A 20,851-nucleotide genomic window follows, 5' to 3' on the forward strand; every position below is an offset into this window, starting at 1 on the left:
GGGTAACGAACTCTTTAAAGAGTCTGATTGGTCTCTGCCTCCTGGCAAAGACCCCTAAATTCCTGCTCTATAGCACGATAGCCTCAACGTTTCCCTTGGCTTTGCAAGGGCTGAGTAGGCTAGGCCAGGATTTGGGGCTCCCTGATTTGTAGAGGTCCATACATTGAAACGAATGTAAATCATGAAAAGGAAGGAGAAGGAGCTGGGCTCACCTCAATTGTCCTCTGTCCTGGGCGAGAGACATTTTCATAGGCTGGAGGTCCAGACTGGATGGGGTCTGAGGTGGGTTTCTTTCTCTGAGGGCGGATCCCTGCAGGAAAGGAAAGGAAAACAAGGAATCGAAACTTGGTAAGAAAACCTGATTTGGGCTTGTCAGGCTACAGCTCCCATCATCCCCACCCATTGTCCATCCTGATGGCAATAAGGTATTTATTTGGATGCTCTTTGGCACAAGGACATTGTAACAGCAGAAACCAGTTGGTGGAACTAGTGCTCTGTCCAGCCCGGCTAACTTCTCATCCAGAACCTTCTATTTTATTCCAACTGTTACTCACATCGGAACTGTTCTTAGTCCCTTTGAGATACTTCTGTTTTTGAGATACTTCATAGTTGAAGAGGCTCCAACCCACTCCTTCTCCAACAGCCTCTCTTTCAACAATTCTGTGAGAGCCGTTCAGCAGTGGAACTCTCTGCCCCGGAGTGTGGTGGAGGCTCCTTCTTTGGAAGCTTTTAACCAGAGGCTGGATGACCATCTGTCAGGAGAGATTTGAATGCAATATTCCTGCTTCTTGACAGAATGGGGTTGGACTGGATGGCTCATGAGGTCTCTTCCAACTCTTTGATTCTATGATTCTAATTCTTCCCCTTTGTCCTTCCAGCCTTCCTCCACAGTTCTCCCATCATCCTCCCAGCCATTTTCAGCATTTCCCCTTATCAAGACCACCCATCCTGGCTTCCCTATCCTAATGTCATGTATTATGTTCTGCAGTTGATGGTGGTTGGTGAGGGAAGGGTTAATGTAAGTCTTAGTTCTAAAGGGTTGAGTAATCTGTAAGTAAGAGTTCATGTGTGAAAGCTATTAATGAAGGTTTCAGGAGAAGAGACAAAGAGAGGTCCGGAGGTCTCAAAAGCACGGATTTTATTTCCAGCTGGGGCCCTGGAGTGGACTATGTCCAAAAGCATCCAGAGCCCCGATATAGGTGCTGACTATGCCTTTTATAGCCTCCAAATTCAGGCAAACAAAGAACATGGAATGTATAGATAACAATCCCCCCTCTTCAGCCCCTCTCTTGCTGTGCCTGGACAGCAGCTTGGGTTTCTTATACAGAGAGAACTTGATTTTTCTATACATTTCAGTGCTTTTAAAGTACATATAATCTATATATTAAAAAAATGCTCTGTGCGTAATGAGTTCCTTGAAAACAAAAGAACCAATGAACGAAATCACACCAAATTTGGCAACAAAACGTCTCACAACACAAGGAGTGACCATCACTCAAAACATTATGATTTTGTCATTTGGGAGTTGTAGTTGCTGGAATTTATAGTTCACTTATAATCAAAGGGCATTTTGAACTCCACCAACGGTGGAATTGAACCAAACTTGGCACACAGGACTCTGGAAGGGTTTGGTGGCATTGACCTTGAGTTTTGGAGTTGTAGTTCACCTACATCTAGAGAGCACTGTGGACTCAAAAAATGATGGATCTGGACCAAACTTGGCACAAATACTCAATATGCCCAAATATAAACACAGATGGAGTTTGGGGAAAATAGACATTTGGGAGTTGTAGTCACTGGGATTTATAGTTCACCTACAATCAAGGAGCATTCTGAACCCCACCAACAACAGAATTGGGGCAAACTTACCACGCAGAACCCCCCCCCCCCCCATGACTTTTCAGGTTGAGAAATGCCTTAAGGCCATCCAGTCCAACTCCCTTCACCAGGGCAAAAAAAAAAAAATCAAAGCCCTCCTGACAAAGTGCCATCCAACCATTCACACACACACATGTATATGACAGATGCAGTATCAAAGATTTGAAAGGAACCCTTAAAGGAGGACAATTATATGTTGCATGTTCCAGCGTAAGCAAAGCAGATACTCTCCACATCAACACTGACAAAGAAACAGCAAGAAATACTGTTTACCCACAAGTATAAAGACATTACATATATTAGAAACCAATACTTTCTCATTATTTTATTTTCCAGATCACCAGACTGGGTCACAGCAACGTGTGGCAGGGGACTGCTAGTTTATACATAAATAAATATCTATTTTTCCAATATCTCCTCATCATGAAGGGTGGAGATACGCAATAGATAGGCTGCAGCTGGGTGTTTCTGGATATAAGGACCTAGCCTTGGAACTGATCTTCGGGAGAAAAGTATTTGTCTTATTTTGGTGGTAGATGCTGCTGGTTTTCCCCCAGGTTTGTGGATTTTTGGTTTTCTGATCTGTCTCCTGTCCCCTTGGAACCTTGAATCTTTGGACTGGCTTTGGACTACGATATAGCCCTTGATCCCTGGACTTCGCTCAATGAACTTTTGGCATTTGACCACTGGACTGGACCCTTTGACTACCGTGTAGCGTTTGCTATCAGTTTTTGTTTTGTATTCTGTGGCTGAGTGCTATCTTTATGTTTTATATTTTGGACTATGAAACAGCCAGAAAGTAAGTGCTCCTTTAATTAAACTGCTTGATACAGACTGGGTATTTGTTTGGTTCATCTCTACCTGAATAAGGCAGAGCCCTGACATTGGGACATCTGCCCAGACTGTCCCTGCCAAGTCTAATAAAAGGCATCCTCCATGGATATGTTGGTATAGTTGTATGTCTCCCCCCCCCCCCCCCCACACACACACACACTCCCAGATTGGTAAGGATACAGGAATTCTGGGAAGTTCCCAAAGTCTTACTGAGAAAGAAATAAAGCAGGCCTCCAACCAGGCCCAATCCCAATGCCAAACTCGCAATCACGATCCCAGCAATGGCTCTAGGTCCAAGTCCCAATCCTTCAAGAAGATCTGCCAATAAAGCACATGTTTAATTCAGCAGGACTGTTGTGTTCAATAGAAAAGGAACACACTTGGGGTGGCTCCAGATGCTCAAGATGAGATTTTCCAACCTTGTCACAATCCATTTTGTTTGGATTGCAACATGTCACATCAAAAAGAAGGGAGAACCCTGCAAAGCATTACACCTCAAAAAGAAGGGAGATAATTGCAAAATGTTGCACTTCAAAAAGAAGAGGGGTGACATTTCTCTGTGAGAAGAAGGGAGAAACCTACCGCAAATGGGTCCAGCCCTATTCCCACCCCTCCAGAACTCAGCCATTGGGTTTGAATGTCATTCCTATGTCTCCAATGTGGATGCCATGTATGACCACAGCAACAAGACTGCCATAGGCATCAAGATTAAGATTACCTTCCACGATGGAACGGATCGAGTGAGCCTAAGGGCTGAGAACAGCGGTATACAAATAAAGTAAATAAATAATTAATAAATAAATAAAATGGGTCCAGCCCTATTCCCACCCCTCCAGAAATCAGCCATTGGGTTTCAATGGCATTCCAATGTCTGCAACCTGGATGCCATGTGTGTTGGTACCAGAAGCTCAAATTTCCTTTCTTTGCATGGTTAATTGCTTGTGTTTGATTTGGCCATGCCTTTTGCAGCTGGGTGGTTCCTTTTAGGCTGCAGTTATGGGGCCTGCCACCTGCCTATCATCATTATGTCCTTTAGTTCTGCCCCTTGCCCCAGGGTTCAGGAAGGAAAAGGAGCCATTTTAGCTCAGTCTTATAGTTGAAAGCTTAGCTACAGGACGTGAATCAGCTTCACCTGTAGAGAAGCTTCGTTTCTTACTAAATTCCGGGGGGAAACGGTTCCAAAGGACTCCAGCTGGAGAATCTACACAGAGACTTTGGCTTGGTAAGGACCTCTCGTGGCAGCCATAACGCAAATTGGAACCAGGTGTAGGGCCCCATGCCAGCAAAGCCTAAATACAGATTGCCCAAGGAGGGGTTAAAAAGGATTTTCCTCTTAAAGAAAAGCAACAGTTAAAGAAACAGTTCACGAAGCCATTTGCCTGTCCCTTGTGGACAAAATTAAGAAAGCCACCAGTTGATTCAAAGCCTTTAAGTATTTGTTTGACTTGTTGAAGATCTGAGAAGTATTTGATGGTTTTGTTGAATACTAGGGCTGGGCGGTTTCGTTTCGTTAATTCGTAATTCGTTAATAATTCGTTAATTTTTTCAATTACAAAACGATAACGAACCATTCTGGAGCAATTATTAAAAAAAACGAATTTTCAAAAACGTTTTGTAAATGCTTCGTATTTCGATATTGTATTCGTTTCGTTATTGTTTTGAGGTCGTTTTGTTATTATTTCCGCATGTCTGGGCCAGTTTTATGGTTTAATTAGTGAAAAAAAAATTATAATATCACACCAAGTCAACAACAGAGGGAGAGGGAAGCTTCAGAAGTTTTTGGAGGTTTTTTAGCATATTTCGCGGTCGCGTCCGCCATTAACGAATCGATTTGTTATTGTTTCGGAAATCGATTCGTTAATTTTTTACCATTTACGAAATTTCGTAAATATCGAACTTTTTAAAAGGAAAATTTTGTAATTATTTTAAATATCGAAACAAAAAAAAACCCCCAAATACAAATCGATTTTAGAAACAAATTTTTCCGTTGTTACCCAGGCCTATTGAATACCTAAGCAATAATAAAGGACTTTGTTGAACTTTTCAAGCTTCTAAAGACTTTTATATTGGAAAATCCTTACAGCCTCTCAGCTGAGGCACCCAGCTTCCCACTGGGCACAGAGCACGTCCTGTTCAAAAGCCAATTGCTATAGGCCCAGTGCGTGACAGCACACTATGTATGACCACAGCAGCAAGACTGCCGTAGGCATCAAGATGGAAGGGTTTGAGATTACCTTCCATGATGGAACTGATAGAGTGAGCTGAAATGGACAAAGCATTTGGCCTAAGCCTTCACTGGTCACCAGTTTTGGACACTCACTCTTTTGCAATTTTATGGTGATGGTGGCAGTGCCCGTCTTGTTGGTTCTCTTGTTGGAAGCCTGGCATGTGTAATTTCCTGCATCTTCCCAGGTCGCTGGGCCAATGCTGTAGCTCCATTTGGTCACATTCATAATACTATAATTGAAAAACCACTGAAACTGTGCTGGAGGGTTGGAGTCAGCAATGCACGAAAGGTTCAGATAGGAACCAAGTCCCATTGTGACCTCTACCGGATGCGAGTTGAGGTGAACGTCATCAGGCCCATCTGGAAAAGAAAAGGGAGAAGGATCAGAGCACTGAGGTGGATTCGTTTTGAGAGGAAAAAGGACTGGAGATGAGATCAGGACAGTATCCACATTGAGAAGCCGTGCAAATGTAGTTCCTGGTGCTATTTAAAGCCAGATTAAAGAATTGCAACTTGCTCTTCTGGTTGAGCATTTGGCTGTTAGAATGCCAAGTAGAGTTTGCACTTGGGTTGGAGTCCGCATTGCAGGAGAGACTGGGGATGGAGCCCATTGTGTATACTGGCTTATTGGGATGGATGCAGGAAAGGCAGGTCTTGGGCCTTGGAAAGGGAGTTATATAAGCCACAAAAGGCAAAATGCGCCAAGGGATGGGTTCAAAGACTCAAATGATCAAGGGTCTGGAGAACAAGCCCTATGAGGAGCAGCTTCATGGTCTGGGCATGTTTAGCCTGAAGGCTGAGAGGAGACGTGATCTCCATGTACAAATCTGTGAGAGGAAGCCACAAGGAGGAGGGAGCAAGCTTCCTTTCTGCTTCCCTGGAGACTGGGACGCAATGGAGCCATGGCTTCAAACTACAGGAAAGGAGATTCCACCAGAACATGATGAAGAACTTACTGACTATGAGAGCTGTTCAGCAGTGGAACTCTCTGACCCGGAGTGTGGTGGAGGGAGGCTCCTTCTTTGGAAGCTTTCAAACAGAGGCTGGATGGCCATCTGTCGGGGGTGCTTTGAATACAATTTTCCTGCTTCTTGGCAGAATAGTGTTGGACTGGATGGCCCATGAGGTCTCTTCCAACTCTTGGATTCTAGGATTCTAGGTGTCCACTGAGCAAGCACAGAGCAGCCCTTTGGGGGATTCCAAGGATCTTCTCCATAAGCACTTTTCAAAGAATTACAAATTGAAGCTAATTTTTAATACATTTAAATCTCAGGTGCAAAAGAGATTGGCTGTTTATTTATCATATTTGTCTTCTTCTTTCTCTTCCCCAAGGAGACAAAAAGCAGCAACTGCAAGGGCAAGGCCTCCCAAAACGAAAACTCTGGAGAGAAGCAAGGATGGTTCTCAGCAGCTGAAAATCCTTGAGTGACACTTTCATTTTGATCTGGAAGTCATTAGCTAGGCAGCACGATAGAGAATGTTTGTGTAGGCAATGCCAACCTTACCATTGGCCTACTTATAGTAATCCTATGAGAGGATTATTGCTTGAGGCTTGTAATGGGCATTTGAACATCTCTGGCCATGAATGAAAAGCCTTACCATCACACGGCATTGTTCCAAACTCACTCCAAACCCATTTCCAACTCATTTTGAAGCAGCAAATTTCAGAAATTTTGCTCCTGAATGTGACCAAGACATGAACCAGCAGTTGTTTACCTATGGAAGTGGTGCCCAACCTATGGACCTTGGCCCACTGGTGGGCAATGAGACCTAAAAAAGGTCCTTCAGAAGGAGAGAAGGAAGGAAGGAAGGAAGGAAGGAAGGAAGGAAGGAAGGAAGGAAGGAAGGAAGGAAGGAAGGAGATGCCAGCACTTTCTTGGCCTTCTCCCGGGTTAGGGCTGAGAAGACTCACCCAGTGGCACACACGAGGGGATGAGAGAGAGAAGGAGACAGAGAGAAGGACAGAAGGAAAGAAGGAAGGCTGGTAGGCAGGCAGGCAGGCCGTTATACTCGCCAGCGCTTTCTCAGCCTTGGGAGGCTTTGCAGACGAGGGTGAAAGAATGAGAGTCCCCCCAAAGTAACCATCCACCATCACCATCACCACCGCCACTTCCACCGCCATCACCGCCATCACCGCCATCACCGCCATCACCGCCATCACCGCCATCACCGCCATCACCGCCATCACCGCCATCACCATCACCATCACCACCATCACCATCACCATCACCATCACCACCATCACCATCACCATCACCATCACCACCACCACCATCAACATCAACATCAACACCATCACCACCATCAACATCAACATCAACACCATCACCACCATCACCATCACCATTATCTCCTATTGCCAAACGCAAGAGTCGTAATTGGAAAGCAGCCCTTTCTAAGACCCTGTTTAGTCCCCCAAAGTCATTATTATTCTTAAAACTGTTGACAGTTTCTTGGTATCTTAGTTTTTAGGCCTGTTCCTGGGGTTAGTTGAGGGTGCTAATTCAGAAAATTGCATTGGATAGACCACATCAGCTCTAGATTATTAAATATGGTTTTCTGTGGGCAAGCGGATGGTGAGTACTGGATGGCATATGTTCTGTATCAAAAACTAGAACTGATGTGGTCTGTCCAATGAATCTAAAGTGGACCAAAAAAACCTGATTTGTTACCCTTTTGGTACTAACGTTGGTGAGTGATCCCTGGTCAAAGTAGTCCCTGGTCAAAAACAGATTGGGAACCACTGACCTAAAGATTACCTTTCTTTTTAAAAGATCTGACTCTGATGTCGAGCACCCCCCCCCCCCCAAAAAAAATAAGGGATAGTGACTTAGAGTTCTCTAAGGACAAGGGCAGCATTGGGCCAGCAGGAGTGCAGGGCTCCTGGGATCCTTCCTGAAAGTCTCTTATGAACCGAGGGACAATACTTTTGTGGATTTATCATTTGATTCTTACGGATTTGCCATTTACTATGAACTCTTTTCTGTCCCCTGCATGGATTTCCCTCCTCCTGACCTTTGTTTCCCCTCAAACCCATGAAGAAATCCCACCAGAAAACAGCTATTGAGCTGCAAATCATTCAGAATGTTTATCAATCATTTCACATCTGCATGGAACAATAGCCATTTATGGTTTCCTTTGTCTTGCCCTCAGAGTTGGTCCAGTGAGATGAGGAAGTCTATTTGGAATACGGACATTATGACTGATTTACAAAGGGCAGCGTTGATCCCCCCCCCCCCCCCGAGGTCCGCTGCCCTGATCCTGTTTGTTTCCCTCACCAAAACCCCTCAAAGGACAATAAGCTGCATCGGCTGGAGACATTTTTCCTTTGTTTCGCTGAGCACATGGCCAGTTTCCATTGACCCATTCATGAACTCTCTTTGTGTTCTGTCGTCCCGCCTCCCCTCTTCTGATTCGCTGGCCGGCGGTGACGGGAGCCCTCCCCCTTGGATCCAGCACATCCCTGAAGCTCCCTGATTGGTCCAGGAGCCCAGGGGATGGGAGGCTCCTCCCCACCTGCTCGCCCTGCTGCCCAATCACAGCGGGGAACGTCAGAGGAGCCGGGGCGGGAAGTTTGAACTCTGGGTTTTCAAAAATTGTATAAATATGCCTGCATCACTGTGCTCCGGCATGCTCCTACAATGCATCCGATTGCAGCTGAATCGCTAATAAAACACCTCGGTCGCTGAAACTTCTTCCACTTTGGTGAGGATTTATTATTTTTAATATTTTTATCGCTGAAATTGGCTTTGCTGGCCTCACCAAGGTTCCAGGATTCTCTTTGGTGCAGTCCTCAGGGATCTCCTCGGCTGGGGAGACCCTCCTAAAAGCAGCTCGATATCAACTCTCTATGCCTTCTTTCAAAAGCTACCACCTTAACCCCTCCGGGCTCACATTTCCCATTCCCATTTCATTTTCCCTAAAAGTAGAAAACCAGACTTACAGAAAACTTCGAGTGTGTGGCTGTCTTTGCTACTAGAAACACTGTTGTTGACCAAGCAGGTGTAGACGCCCAAGTCTTGCCAGAGTGTCCTGTTGAACGTTAAGACGCTGCTATCGTTGCTCAAAGAGATGTGATCCTTGTTTCCCAAGATTTCGTCCCCTTTGAACCAGAAGAAGGAGACATCGCTGCCCTTTGCGGCACTGCAAGTCAGGGTCGTGGCGACACCTTCCAGGATCTCACTGGGAGTACTGGTGATGGAGACTCCGCTAACTGGTTCTGCGGAGAAAGAAAAAGGGGACAAAGTTGGGTAGGTACCTCTGTTCGCAAATAAAAGCACAAGATCTGCAAATGCATGGCTCTCATGCACCGAATATGCATGCTTAGAAAAACTGCCCAAAGCATGGGAGGAAACAAATGCCTATTAGACTTGAAAATCAAGTGCTATATTTGCAGGAAATCTTATGCTGGCAAATGAAAGATTATGCTGAGGTCAAAGCACTTAGTTGCCAAGCTGATCTTTCCTGGAACAGTTTGGATCTTATCAGCAACCACTGCTTCCTGGTCCCTTGTATCATCAGTTTCTTTTTCTTTCTCTCTTCCTCTCCCCACCCTTCTTGCAAAATTTGTAGAAAGGAGACCTGTATTTATTTATTTATCGTGTCATCAGCAACCAGACATTTGTATTACATTTTTAACAAAAACAAACAAGCAGACAGACAAAACACAAATTTTGCAAGCTTGGTAGTTGATTAAATGTCCTTTGACCAGTACCTGGCCCCTTGGAGTGCCTCTGGTGTTGCTGCAAGAAGGTCCTCCCTTGTCCATCATGTGGCTGGGCTCAGGGTGCATTGCAGCAGGTGGTCAGTGGTTTGCTCTTCTCCGCACTCGCATGCCGAGGATTCCACCCTGTAGCCCCATTTCTGAAGGTTGGCTCTGCATCTGGTGGTGCCAGAGCGCAGTCTGTTCAGCGTCTTCCAAGTCGCCCCATCTTCTGTGTGCCCAGGGGGGAGTCTCTCATCTGGTATCAGCCATGGGTTGAGGTTCTGCATTTGGGCCTGCCACTTTTGGACTCTCGCTTTCTGGGGTGTTCCAGCGAGTGTCTCTGTAGATCTTAGAAAACTAGTTCTTGATTTAAGTCGTTGACATGCTGGCTGATACCCAAACCTTGGTCCTTTCACTATTGGCTGCCCCTTCCCGGCAGATGTCAGGTGGTGCGATACCGGCTAAGCAGTGTAATTTCTCCAGTGGTGTAGGGTGCAGACACTCCGTGATAATGCAGCATGTCTCGTTAAGAGCCACATCCACTGTTTTAGCATGGTGAGATTTGTTCCACACTGGGCATGCATACTCAGCAGCAGAGTAGCACAGCGCAAGGGCAGATGTCTTCACTGTGTCTGGTTGTGATCCCCAGGTTGTGCCAGTCAGCTTTCGTATGATATTGTTTCTAGCGCCCACTTTTTGCTTGATGTTCAGACAGTGCTTCTTGTAGGTCAGAGCACGGTCCAGAGTGACTCCCAGGTATTTGGGTGTGTTGCAATGCTCCAGTGGGATTCCTTCCCAGGTAATAATCCTCAGAGCTCGGGATGCTTGTCTGTTCTTAAGATGAAAGGCACATGTCTGTGTTTTAGATGGAATATCAAGCTGGTTTTCCCTGTAATAGGCAGTAAGAGCACCTAGAGCTTCGGAGAGCTTCTGTTCAACCGTCTCCAAGCTCCCTACATGAGCAGTGATGGCACGATCATCAGCATAGATGAAACTCTCTGTTCCTTCTGGCAGTGGCTGGTCATTTGTGTAGATGTTGAACATGGATGGAGCAAGCATGCTCCCCTGAGGCAGGCTGTTCTTCTGTTTCCGCCATTTACTTCTCTGGCCCTGGAACTCAACAAAGAAGCTCCTGTTTTGTAGCAGGTTTCCTATGAGGCAGATGAGATGGTAGTCCTCAGGAGGAGGAGGTCTCCACTAATTGCACAGGAAATGTACTGTTTTCTCCCTCATTTGGGACATTCATTTGCCCTCTCTCTAGGCCAGGGGTCCTCAAACTACAGCCCGCGGGCCACTTCCAGCCCGCCAAGGGAAATCATCTGGCCCGCAGAGGAGGAGGCCTCCCCCACAGTGCTGCTCCTCTTGACTGGCTCATGCTACCCATCAGGCCCGATGGGCAGTGTGAGCCAGGCAAGGGATGGTGCCCTGCATGGCCCATCCTCACACAAAGCTCCATGCCTGGCGAGAGGCTTCACACAAGGACAGGCTGCACGGTTCTTCTCCTCTCACCTGGCTCACACTACCCGTCACCCAATGGGCAGTGTGAGCCAGGCAAGGGAGGATGCCCTGCATGACCTATCTCCACACGAAGCCCCTTGCCAGTCCTGACCGGTGGTGAGATCCATGCAAGGGGCTTCACGCAAGGCCAGGCCGCACAATGCAGCTTTCGTTGCTTGCCAGCCTTCCCAACGGATCCAGGCTCGGATCCCTCCAACCAATCACTGATATAAATTTTCTGTTCATCGTGGGAGTTCTGTGTGCCATATTTGGTTCAATTCCATTATTGGTGGAGTTCAGAATGTATTGTCGAAGGTTTTCATGGCTGGAATCACTAGGTTCTTGTAGGTTTTTTCGGGCTATAGGGCCATGTTCTAGAGGCATTTCTCCTGACATTTCGCCTGCATCTATGGCAAGCATCCTCAGAGGTAGTGAGGTCTGTTGGAAATAGGACAATGGGTTTATATATCTGTGAAATGACTGGGGGGGGGGGCAAAGAGCTCTTCTCTGCTAGAGCTAGGTGTGAATGTTTCAGCTGACCACCTTCATTAGCATTTGAAGGCTTGGCTGAGCCTGGGAAAATGTTCTGTTGAGAGGTGTTAAGATGTGCCTGGTTGTTTCCTCTCTGCTGTTTTGCTGTAGTAATTTTAGAATTTTTTTAATACTGGTAGCCAGATTTCGTTCATTTTCATGGTCTCCTCCTTTCTGTTGAAAGAACACAGAAATGCTGGACCACTCCAACAACCACCATGTCGGGCTACACAGAGAAGCCATTGAAATCCAGAAGCATGTGGACAATTTCAACAGAAAGGAAGAAACCATGAAAATGAACAAAATCTGGCTACCAGTATTAAAAAACTCTAAAATTACAACAGCAAAACAGCAGAGAGGAAACAACCAGGCACATATTAACACCTCTCAACAGAACATTTTCCCAGGCTCAGCCAGGCCTCCAAATGCTAATGAAGGTGGTCAGCTGAAACATTCACACCTAGCTCCAGCAGAGAAGAGCTCTTTGCCCCACCCCAGCCATTCCACAGATATATAAACCCATTGTCCTAATTCCAACAGACCTCACTACCTCTGAGGATGCTTGCCATAGATGCAGGTGAAACGTCAGGAGAAATGCCTCTAGAACATGGCCCTATAGCCTGAAAAAACCTACAAGAACCTGGAGTTCTGAATGCTCTTTGATTGTAGGTTATAAAGGAGGGTAAAACTGCTGCCACCAAATTTGTGAGGAAAGCCGGGCAATGATCAACATCAGCTTAGGAGCTAGTTTATAAAGGGACTATTAATTACAGAAGGCTTTATTCATTTGATAGCGTAGCGTTTACTGTCCCTGGCTTGACTTTACTTCTTATGCAGGCTGTTTGACTTAAGAGAAACTGTATCAGGCAAGGCTTGAGGAGAACAGTAACAAGTTTATTTTAACAGGAGTATAACATGTTCAATTGTTTCTTCACAAGAGGCACGAACCTTGATTGGTTACATTAGTAAGGTTTCAATACCCCACACCTGGAATATTGTGTCCAATTCTGGGCACCACAATTCAAGAGAGATATTGACAAGCTGGAATGTGTCCAGAGGAGGGCGACTAAAATGATAAAAGGTCTGGAGAACAAGCCCTATGAGGAGCGGCTTGAGGAGCTGGGCATGTTTAGCCTGAAGATGAGAAGGATGAGAGGGGATATGATAGCCATGTATAAATATGTGAGAGGAAGCCACAGGGAGGAGGGAGTAAGCTTGTTTTCTGCTTCCCTGGAGACTAGGATGCGGAACAATGGCTTCAAACTACAAGAGAGGAGATTCCACCTGAACATGAGGAAGAACTTTCTGACTGTGAGAGCCGTTCAGCAGTGGAACTCTGCCCCGGTAGGGAGTGTGGTGGAGGCTCCTTCTTTGGAAGCTTTTAAACAGAGGCTGGATGGCCATCTGTCAGGGGTGCTTTGAATGCAATATTCCTGCTTCTTGGCAGAATGGGGTTGGACTGGATGATGGCCCAGGAGGTCTCTTCCAACTCTTTGATTCTATGATTCATGAGTAACTTTAGGTACAGACTTCAAGAGGTTTCTATAAGCAGATGTATCTCTTCTGGACAACTGTCCCAAGAAAACAAATAAGCCAAAAGGCCTATTCAACAGAATTGGCTCCCAGCCAAACCTTGATTCTTAACCCAGAATCAATAACCCCCTGTAGCTTTATCACTACCGGGTCCTTTCCTGTAACCCCTTTGGTCACAAATTAATTCCCTGAATCTCCACCCAGAGATTCAGTCTTCCCTGTAGCTCACCAGCTACAGACTGCCACTTTCAAAAAGCTGTGCCGTGAAGTGACAGTTGGCTCCGCCCCCGTTGCTATGGCAACTCAGCTCAAGCCACCAGCCACCATCTCTAACAAAATATAATCCTACATACTTACCATTTATTAACCCATAACCATAAGAATCAAATTTACACATCGTCACATAGGTGAACTATACATCCCAGTAACTACAACTCGCATATGTCAAGGTCTCTTTTCCCCCAAAGAGCGCCTCAAGAGGACCCCTGGGCAAAATCAACTATACTGCAAAGGCTTACTTTGCGTAATGGGTTGAGCCACCCCTGGAGCCAAGCGAGGGAGGTTGCCCTATGTGGCCTATCCTCACGCGAAGCCCCTCGCCACTTTTGCCGCTTGCCAGTCCTGACCGGTGGTGAGAGCCATGCAAGGGGCTTCACGCAAGGCCAGGCCACACAGTGCAGCTTTTGTTGCTTGCCAGCCTTCCCAACAGATCCAGGCCTGGACCACTCCAGGATGATTTTCGATTTCAGGTAAACTATACATCCCACAGGGCTCCACAAAAAGGAGGAAACTATGAAAATGAAAAAAATCTGGCTACCAATATTAAAAAACCCTCTAAAACTACAACAGCACAACAACAGAGAGCAAACAATCAAGGACATCTAATCACCTCTCAACAAAAGATTACCCCAGGCACTGCCAGGCCATCAAATGCTCAGCAAGGAGGTCAGTTGAAACATTCACTCCTGGCTCCAACAGACAAGAGTCCTTTGTCTCACCCTGGTCATTCTACAGATACATAAACCTTTTTTCCTAGTTCCAACAGACCCCACTACCTCTGAGGATGCTTGCCATAGATGCAGGCAAAATGTCAGGAGAAAATGCCTCTAGAACATGGCCCTATAGCCTGAAAAAACCAACAACAACCCAGTGATTCCGGCCATGAAAGCCTTCGACAATACAATAATAATATTAATAGAGTAAAAAGTAATTAAAAATAATACTAATAACAGGATAAAATAATAAATAAATAACCTTGACTCGAGTATAAGCCGAGGGGGGCTCTTTCAGCCTAAAAAAGGGGCTGAAAAACTAGGCTTATACTCGAGTATATACAGTCATTAGAAATAAATATTTCACAATGTATAATTACATATTGTTTTTATGATGAATCACTATGCTTTATGTTAAGTTTGCATCAATGAAAATACATCCTGCAAATCAGATATTTACATTACGATTCATAACAGTAGCAAAATAAGATATGTGCAGTGTGCATAGGAATTTGATGATAGATTGGGTTGTTGTAGGTTTTTTCGGGCTATATGGCCATGTTCTAGAGGCATTCTCTCCTGACGTTTCGCCTGCATCTATGGCAAGCATCCTCAGAGGTAGTGAGGTCTGTTGGAATTAGGACAATGGGTTTATATATCTGTGGAATGACTGGGGTGGGGCAAAGAGCTCTCTGCTGAAGCTAGGTGTGAATGTTTCAGCTGACCACCTTCATTAGCATTTGAAGGCCTGTTGGAACTAGGAAAAAGGGTTTATATATCTGTGGAATGACCAGGGTGGGACAAAGGACTCTTGCCTGCTGGAGCCAGGTATGAATGTTTCAACTGACCACCTTGATTAGCATTTGATGGCCTGGCAGTGCCTGGAGCAATCCTTTGTTGAGAGGTGATTAGATGTGCCTGGTTGTTTCCTCTCTGCTGTTTTGCTGTTGTAATTTTAGAGTTTTTTTTAATACTGGTAGCCAGATTTTGTTCATTTTTATGGTTTCCTCCTTTCTGTTGAAATTGTCCATATGAAACTGTCCAAAGGATTGCTCCAGGCACTGCCAGGCCATCAAATGCTAATCAAGGTGTCTACCGTATACCAAGCCACTGTGGACAAGTCTACATAAGGACCACCAAACACAGCATTGCCCAGACACGCATCGAGGAACATGAAAAGCACTGCAGAGGACTTCAACCAGAGAAGTCAGCCATAGCAGAACACCTGAGGAACCAACCTGGACACAGCATATTATTGGAGAACACAGAAGTGCTGGACCACACCAACAACCACCATGTCAGACTACACAGAGAAGCCATTGACATCCACAAGAAGCAGGTGGACAATTTCCACAAAAAGGAGGAAACTATGAAAATGAAAAAAATCTGGCTACCAATATTTTGGGAGGAAATGCATTTTGGGAGAGGAAGGGACTCCTTTCACTTCTCCATCTCCACATCCAGGGAGGAAGGCTGCAGGAAGAAAGGAAGGACCCATCCAGAACATACCCGAGACGAGGAGTTCCACTTCTCCTTTTATGGTTTCGTTAGCACTCTCTGCTAAAAACCTATAGGTTCCAGAGAAGCTTCCTGGTAAATTCATCACGCGAAGGGAGCACTTGAAGTCCAACGACTCTTGCCCAGTGTACTTCGCTCCTGCTTTCTGTGTAGATGGAAAGATGTAGATCAGGATGGTGTTTGCAGGAGCATCTTCCCCTCGGAACCAACGACAGGTAGTAGGGTTTGCAGGGATGCGTGCGGGAGTGAGGCAGACGTCTCCTCCTTCAATCGGCTTTGATGGGTCCACCGAGATTGTGGTTGTCGTCCCACTTTGGACTTCAGTCAACAAGAAACACCAACTTAGGACGGAGACTATAGTGAGAAAACAAGAGAGGGAGAAGGGTCAAAACATGAATTCAATGCAAAAAGGCCATGGACCCCAGCAAATGTAGTTACCATATCAAATTTATTTACATTTATTTACAGTATTTATATTCCGCCCTTCTCACCCCACAGGGGACTCAGGGCAGATTACAATGTAAACATATATGCAGGGGCGGCTCGTCCATTACGCGAAGTAAGCAGTCGCAGAACACTTTTTTTTTGCCAGGGGTGCAGAGGTGCCTCTGTAAATGCCCCTCGACCGCCACTTGAGGAGCTCCCCCTCAGCTCACAACAGCCCTTGCAGTCCGGGGGGAGACCCGGCTTTCTTGCCTCACTGCCGGGTGATCCTCTTCCCAAAGGGGCCGGGCCCTTGAGCCTCGCCTCGCCCCTCTCGTTCCTGCTCCACCCGGCCACCGGAGAGCCAGTGCTCAATCATTCTCCTCATTCGATGCCTTCCCCATGACCGGCTCCCTTTCCCGATCCCCCGGCGCTCCACCCGCCTCCTCTCCTCTCCCCAATCCGTGGGTGGACCAAGGGGCGGAGCCGCCATGCCTGGCCTGCTTCGGGTCCGGAGGCGTGCCTGAAGACCCCAGTGTGCGCACCAAAAGTCGCCTCTTCTCCTGACTTTCTCTTCAGCCATTGGGACCAAGAGAGAGAGAGAGAGAGAGACCCTCCAGCTGGAGGTATCTCCCACCTCCGCTCCCTCCTTTGTTTTTGCGCCTAACTTCAGGAAAGGTGGGCATCTCCACCCCCCCACTCTCTCTCTCTCTCTCTCTCTCAGCCATTGGAACCAAGAGAGAGAGAGAGAGAGAGAGAGAGACCCTCTGGCTAGAGGTATCTTCCACCTCCGCTCCCTCCATTGTTTTTGCGCCTACCTTCAGGAAGGGTGGGCATCTCCACCTCTCTCTCTCTCTCTCTCTCTCTCTCTCTCTCGGTCCCAATGGCTGAGGAGAACGTCAAGAGAAGAGGTGACTTTTGGTGCACATGCCGGGGTCTCATGCCTCATGCAAGCTGCCCCGAGTCCCCATTGGGGAGATGGTGGTGGGTTATTAAATAAAGTTTATTACATTATTATTATTATTATTATTATTATTATTATTTATTTCAAAGTTTTATATACCGACCTCACCTCTTTTGAGGGACTCAGACCAGTTTCCAACCATAAAATCACATACAATCGGTAAAACAACATAGTTCATATTACAATAACACATTAAAACAACAAATATATTCAACTACAATGGTCAGTCGTCATACTAAAATCGGTTATACGTCATCTTCCATCCATATCTTAGGGTGTTGTCTCACTTATCGAATGCCTGTCTCCATAACCACGTCTTCATCTGTTTCCTAAATGTCAGGATAGAAGGGGTGGTTCTGATCTCCAGTGGGAGAGAGTTCCAGAGTCACGGGGCCACCACCAAGAAGGCCCTGTCCCTCGTCCCCACCAGACGCGCTTGTGAGGCCGGTGGGACCGAGAGCAGGGCTTCTCCAGATGATCTTAATCATAGAGTCATATAATGAAAGAGTTGGAAGAGACCTCATGGGCCATCCAGTCCAACCCCCTGCCAAGAAGCAGGAATAATCTTGATGGTTCATAGGGGAGAATACGTTCAGAGAGGTAAACAGGGCCGGAGTCGTTTAGGGCTTTGTAGGTGAACACCAGCACTTTGAATTGTGCTCGGAAGCTAATTGGCAGCCAGTGGAGCTGGTGTAACAGCGGAGTGGTGTGCTCCCTGCACCCATCACCCGTTAGTAGTCTGGCTGCCGAGCGTTGGACTAGCTGCAGCTTCCGGGCAGTCTTCAGAGGCAACCCCACATAGAGAGCGTTGCAGCAGTCTAAACGCGATGTAACCAAAGCGTGGACCACCGTGGCCAAGTCAGACTTTCCAAGGTACGGGCACAGCTGGCGTACAAGCTTATTATTATTATTATTATTATTATTATTATTATTACTCCCCTGTCTCCTGCTCCAAGGAACTCACCTGCAAGCAGCAGACTCTTCCCATTGCTTTGCTTTTCAAGGCAACTTATTTTCCCGGCCATCTCCAAATCCTTACTCTCTGCTGGGCCTCCGAATGGTGTCTCGTGCGCCTTCTCTCCGACTCTGAACCCACAACAGGAACTCACAGGGAAAGCCATTTGCAGGTGACGTCTCTTCTCAGAGTTCTCTTTTTCCCTGGACTTCCTCCAAATGGAACTTCCTTTTTGGCTTTTTTGGCCTCCTCTGACGTAACCTTAAAGGTGCGCCTAAACTGCCGAATTAATGCAGCGGAACTGTCATGATTGCCTGACCATCACGGAGGATGTTGCTTTACACGGCCTTTAGCCTTCTCTGTCCAGACAGTACCAAACGACATCTCCCAGGAATACATACCAGCTTCAAATAGTTTCAAACTGCATTATTTATTTATTTCTCATGTCAGGGCAGCCAGTCAAATATATTACATTTCTAATAGAACAAAGCAAACAAACAGAAAAAGTACAAAATGTGTGAGTTTGGTAGTTGATTAAATGTCCTTTGACCAGTATCTGGCCCCTTGGGGTGCTTCTGGTGTTGCTGCAAGAAGGTCCTCCCTTGTGCATGTGACAGGGCTCAGGTTACATTGCAGCAGGTGGTCAGTGGTTTGCTCTTCTCCGCACTCGCATGTTGTGGATTCCACTTTGTGGCCCCATTTCTTGAGGTTGGCTCTGCATCTCGTGGTGCCAGAGCGCAGTCTGTTCAGCGCCTTCCAAGTCGCCCCGTCTTCTGTGTGCCCAGGGGGAGTCTCTCATTTGGTATCAGCCATTGGTTGATGTTCTGGGTTTGAGCCTGCCACTTTTGGACTCTCGCTTGCTGAGGTGTTCCAGTGAGTGTCTCTGTAGATCTTAGAAAACTATGTCTGGATTTAAGTCATTGACGTGCTGGCTGATACCCAAACAGGGGATGAGCTGGAGATGTCTCTGCCTTGGTCCTTTCGCTTTTGGCTGCTACGTCCCGGTGGATGTCAAGTGGTGCAATACCGGCTAAGCAGTGTAATTTCTCCAGTGGTGTAGGGTGCAGACACCCCGTGATAATGCGGCATGTCTCAATAAGAGCCACATCCACTGTTTGAGCGTGGTGAAATATGTTCCACACTGGGCATGCATACTCGGCAGCAGAGTAGCATAGCGCAAGGGCAGATGTCTTCACTGTATCTGGTTGTGATCCCCAGGTTGTGCCAGTCAGCTTTCGTATGATATTGTTTCTACCACCTTGGTGATATGTATTTATTGCATTTCAATCATGACTTTGTGATACCGGTTGATTGCATTCACATGACAATTGTTAATATTTATTTATCAGACATATTTGCCGCCTTGGCGACATTGGCTCATTGCATTTGTATGCCACCTTAAGTTGGCTTCCAAAACAGTAATCAAAAATCACAATAGAAAAGATAGGACTCAATGGTCAGACCTCACAACCTCTGAGCATGCTTGCCATAGATGCAGGTGAAATGTCAGGGGAGAGAATGCTTCTAGAACATGGCCATATAGCCCAAAAAACCTACAAGAATCCAGTGATTCCAGCCATGAAAGCATTCGACAACACATAGAATCCTAGAATCAAAGAGTTGGAAGAGACCTCATGGGCCGCCATCCAGTCCAACCCCATTCTGCCAAGAAGCAGGAATATTGCATCCAAATCACCCCTGGCAGATGGCCATCCCACCTCTGTCTAAAAGCTTCCAAAGAAGGAGCCTCCACCACACTCCGGGGCAGAGAGTTCCACTGCTGAACGGCTCTCACAGTAGAATCAAAGAGTTGGAAGACACCTAATGGGCCATCCAGTCCAACCCCCTTCTGCCAAGGAGCAGGAATGTTGCATTCAAATCACCCCTGACAGATGGCCATCCAGCCTCTGTTTCAAAGCCTCCAAAGAAGGAGCCTCCACCACACTCCGGGGCAGAGAGTTCCACTGCTGAACGGCTCTCACAGTCAGGAAGTTCTTCCTCATGTTCAGATGGAATCTCCTCTCTTGTAGTTTGAAGCCACTGTTCCCTTGCGTCCTAGTCTCCAAGGAAGCAGAAAACAAGCTTGCTCCCTCCTCCTCCCTGTAGCTTCTTTTCACATATTTATACATGGCTATCATATCTCCTCTCAGCCTTCTCTTCTTCAGGCTAAACATGCCCAGCTCCTTAAACCGCTCCTCATAGGGCTTGTTCTCCAGGTCCTTGATCATTTTAGTCGCCCTCCTCTGGACACATTCCAGCTTGCCTATATCTCTCTTGAATTGTGGTGCCCAGAATTGGACACAATATTCCAGATGTGGTCTAACCAAAGCGGAATAGAGCATGGGGAGCATGACTTCCCTAGATGTAGACACTAGGCTCCTCTTGATGCAGGCCAAAATCCCATTGGCTTTTTTTGCCGCCACATCACATTGTTGGCTCATGTTTAAGTTGTTGTCCACGAGGACCCCAAGATCTTTTTCACATGTCCTGCTCTCGAGCCAGGCCTCATTGTCCCCCATTCTGTCTCTTTGCATTTCATTTTTCCTGCGTAAGTGGAGTCTCTTGCATTTGTCCCCGCTGAAATTCATTTTGTTAGTTTTGGCCCATCATCTCTCTAATCTGTCAAGATTGTTTTGAATCCTGCTCCTGTCCTCTGGAGTATTGGCTCTCCCTCCCAATTTGCTGTCATCTGCAAAACTGAGGATCATGCCTTCTAGTCTTTCATCTAAGTCATAAATGGAGATCCTGAGCAGGACTGGGCCTAGAAGGGAACTCTGCTTGTGGCACTCAACTT

At 46.4% G+C, this 20,851-nt stretch overlaps 1 protein-coding gene across 1 annotated transcript; it reads right to left on the bottom strand.

The window, feature by feature from the left end:
• Positions 1-179: 179 nt before the first annotated feature.
• LOC137094881 (carcinoembryonic antigen-related cell adhesion molecule 6-like) lies at positions 180-18,179 on the bottom strand. The gene is made up of 6 exons (XM_067460804.1): positions 18,067-18,179; positions 15,707-16,069; positions 8,883-9,158; positions 5,033-5,299; positions 2,923-3,030; positions 180-310 (listed from the first exon to the last, which is right to left on the bottom strand). The coding sequence occupies exons 1-6, from the start codon at positions 18,125-18,127 to the stop codon at positions 180-182; spliced, it is 1,206 nt and encodes a 401-aa protein (XP_067316905.1). The 5' UTR covers positions 18,128-18,179.
• Positions 18,180-20,851: the final 2,672 nt, after the last annotated feature.

This window comes from Anolis sagrei, chromosome X (assembly GCF_037176765.1).
Source record: "Anolis sagrei isolate rAnoSag1 chromosome X, rAnoSag1.mat, whole genome shotgun sequence".
In the NCBI taxonomy this organism is placed as follows: domain Eukaryota; kingdom Metazoa; phylum Chordata; class Lepidosauria; order Squamata; family Dactyloidae; genus Anolis; species Anolis sagrei.

What these genes read in the sequence shown, in the direction of transcription:
- LOC137094881 (XM_067460804.1), bottom strand. Translation starts at nt 18,127, where the DNA reads ATGGCCGGGAAAATAAGTTGCCTTGAAAAGCAAAGCAATGGGAAGAGT. An exon ending in GAAGAGTCTGCTGCTTGCAG is followed by an intron (nt 16,070 to 18,066) that starts GTGAGTTCCTTG and finishes TTCTCACTATAG; the next exon opens with TCTCCGTCCTAAGTTGGTGT. An exon ending in AGTGGAACTCCTCGTCTCGG is followed by an intron (nt 9,159 to 15,706) that starts GTATGTTCTGGA and finishes CTTTCTCCGCAG; the next exon opens with AACCAGTTAGCGGAGTCTCC.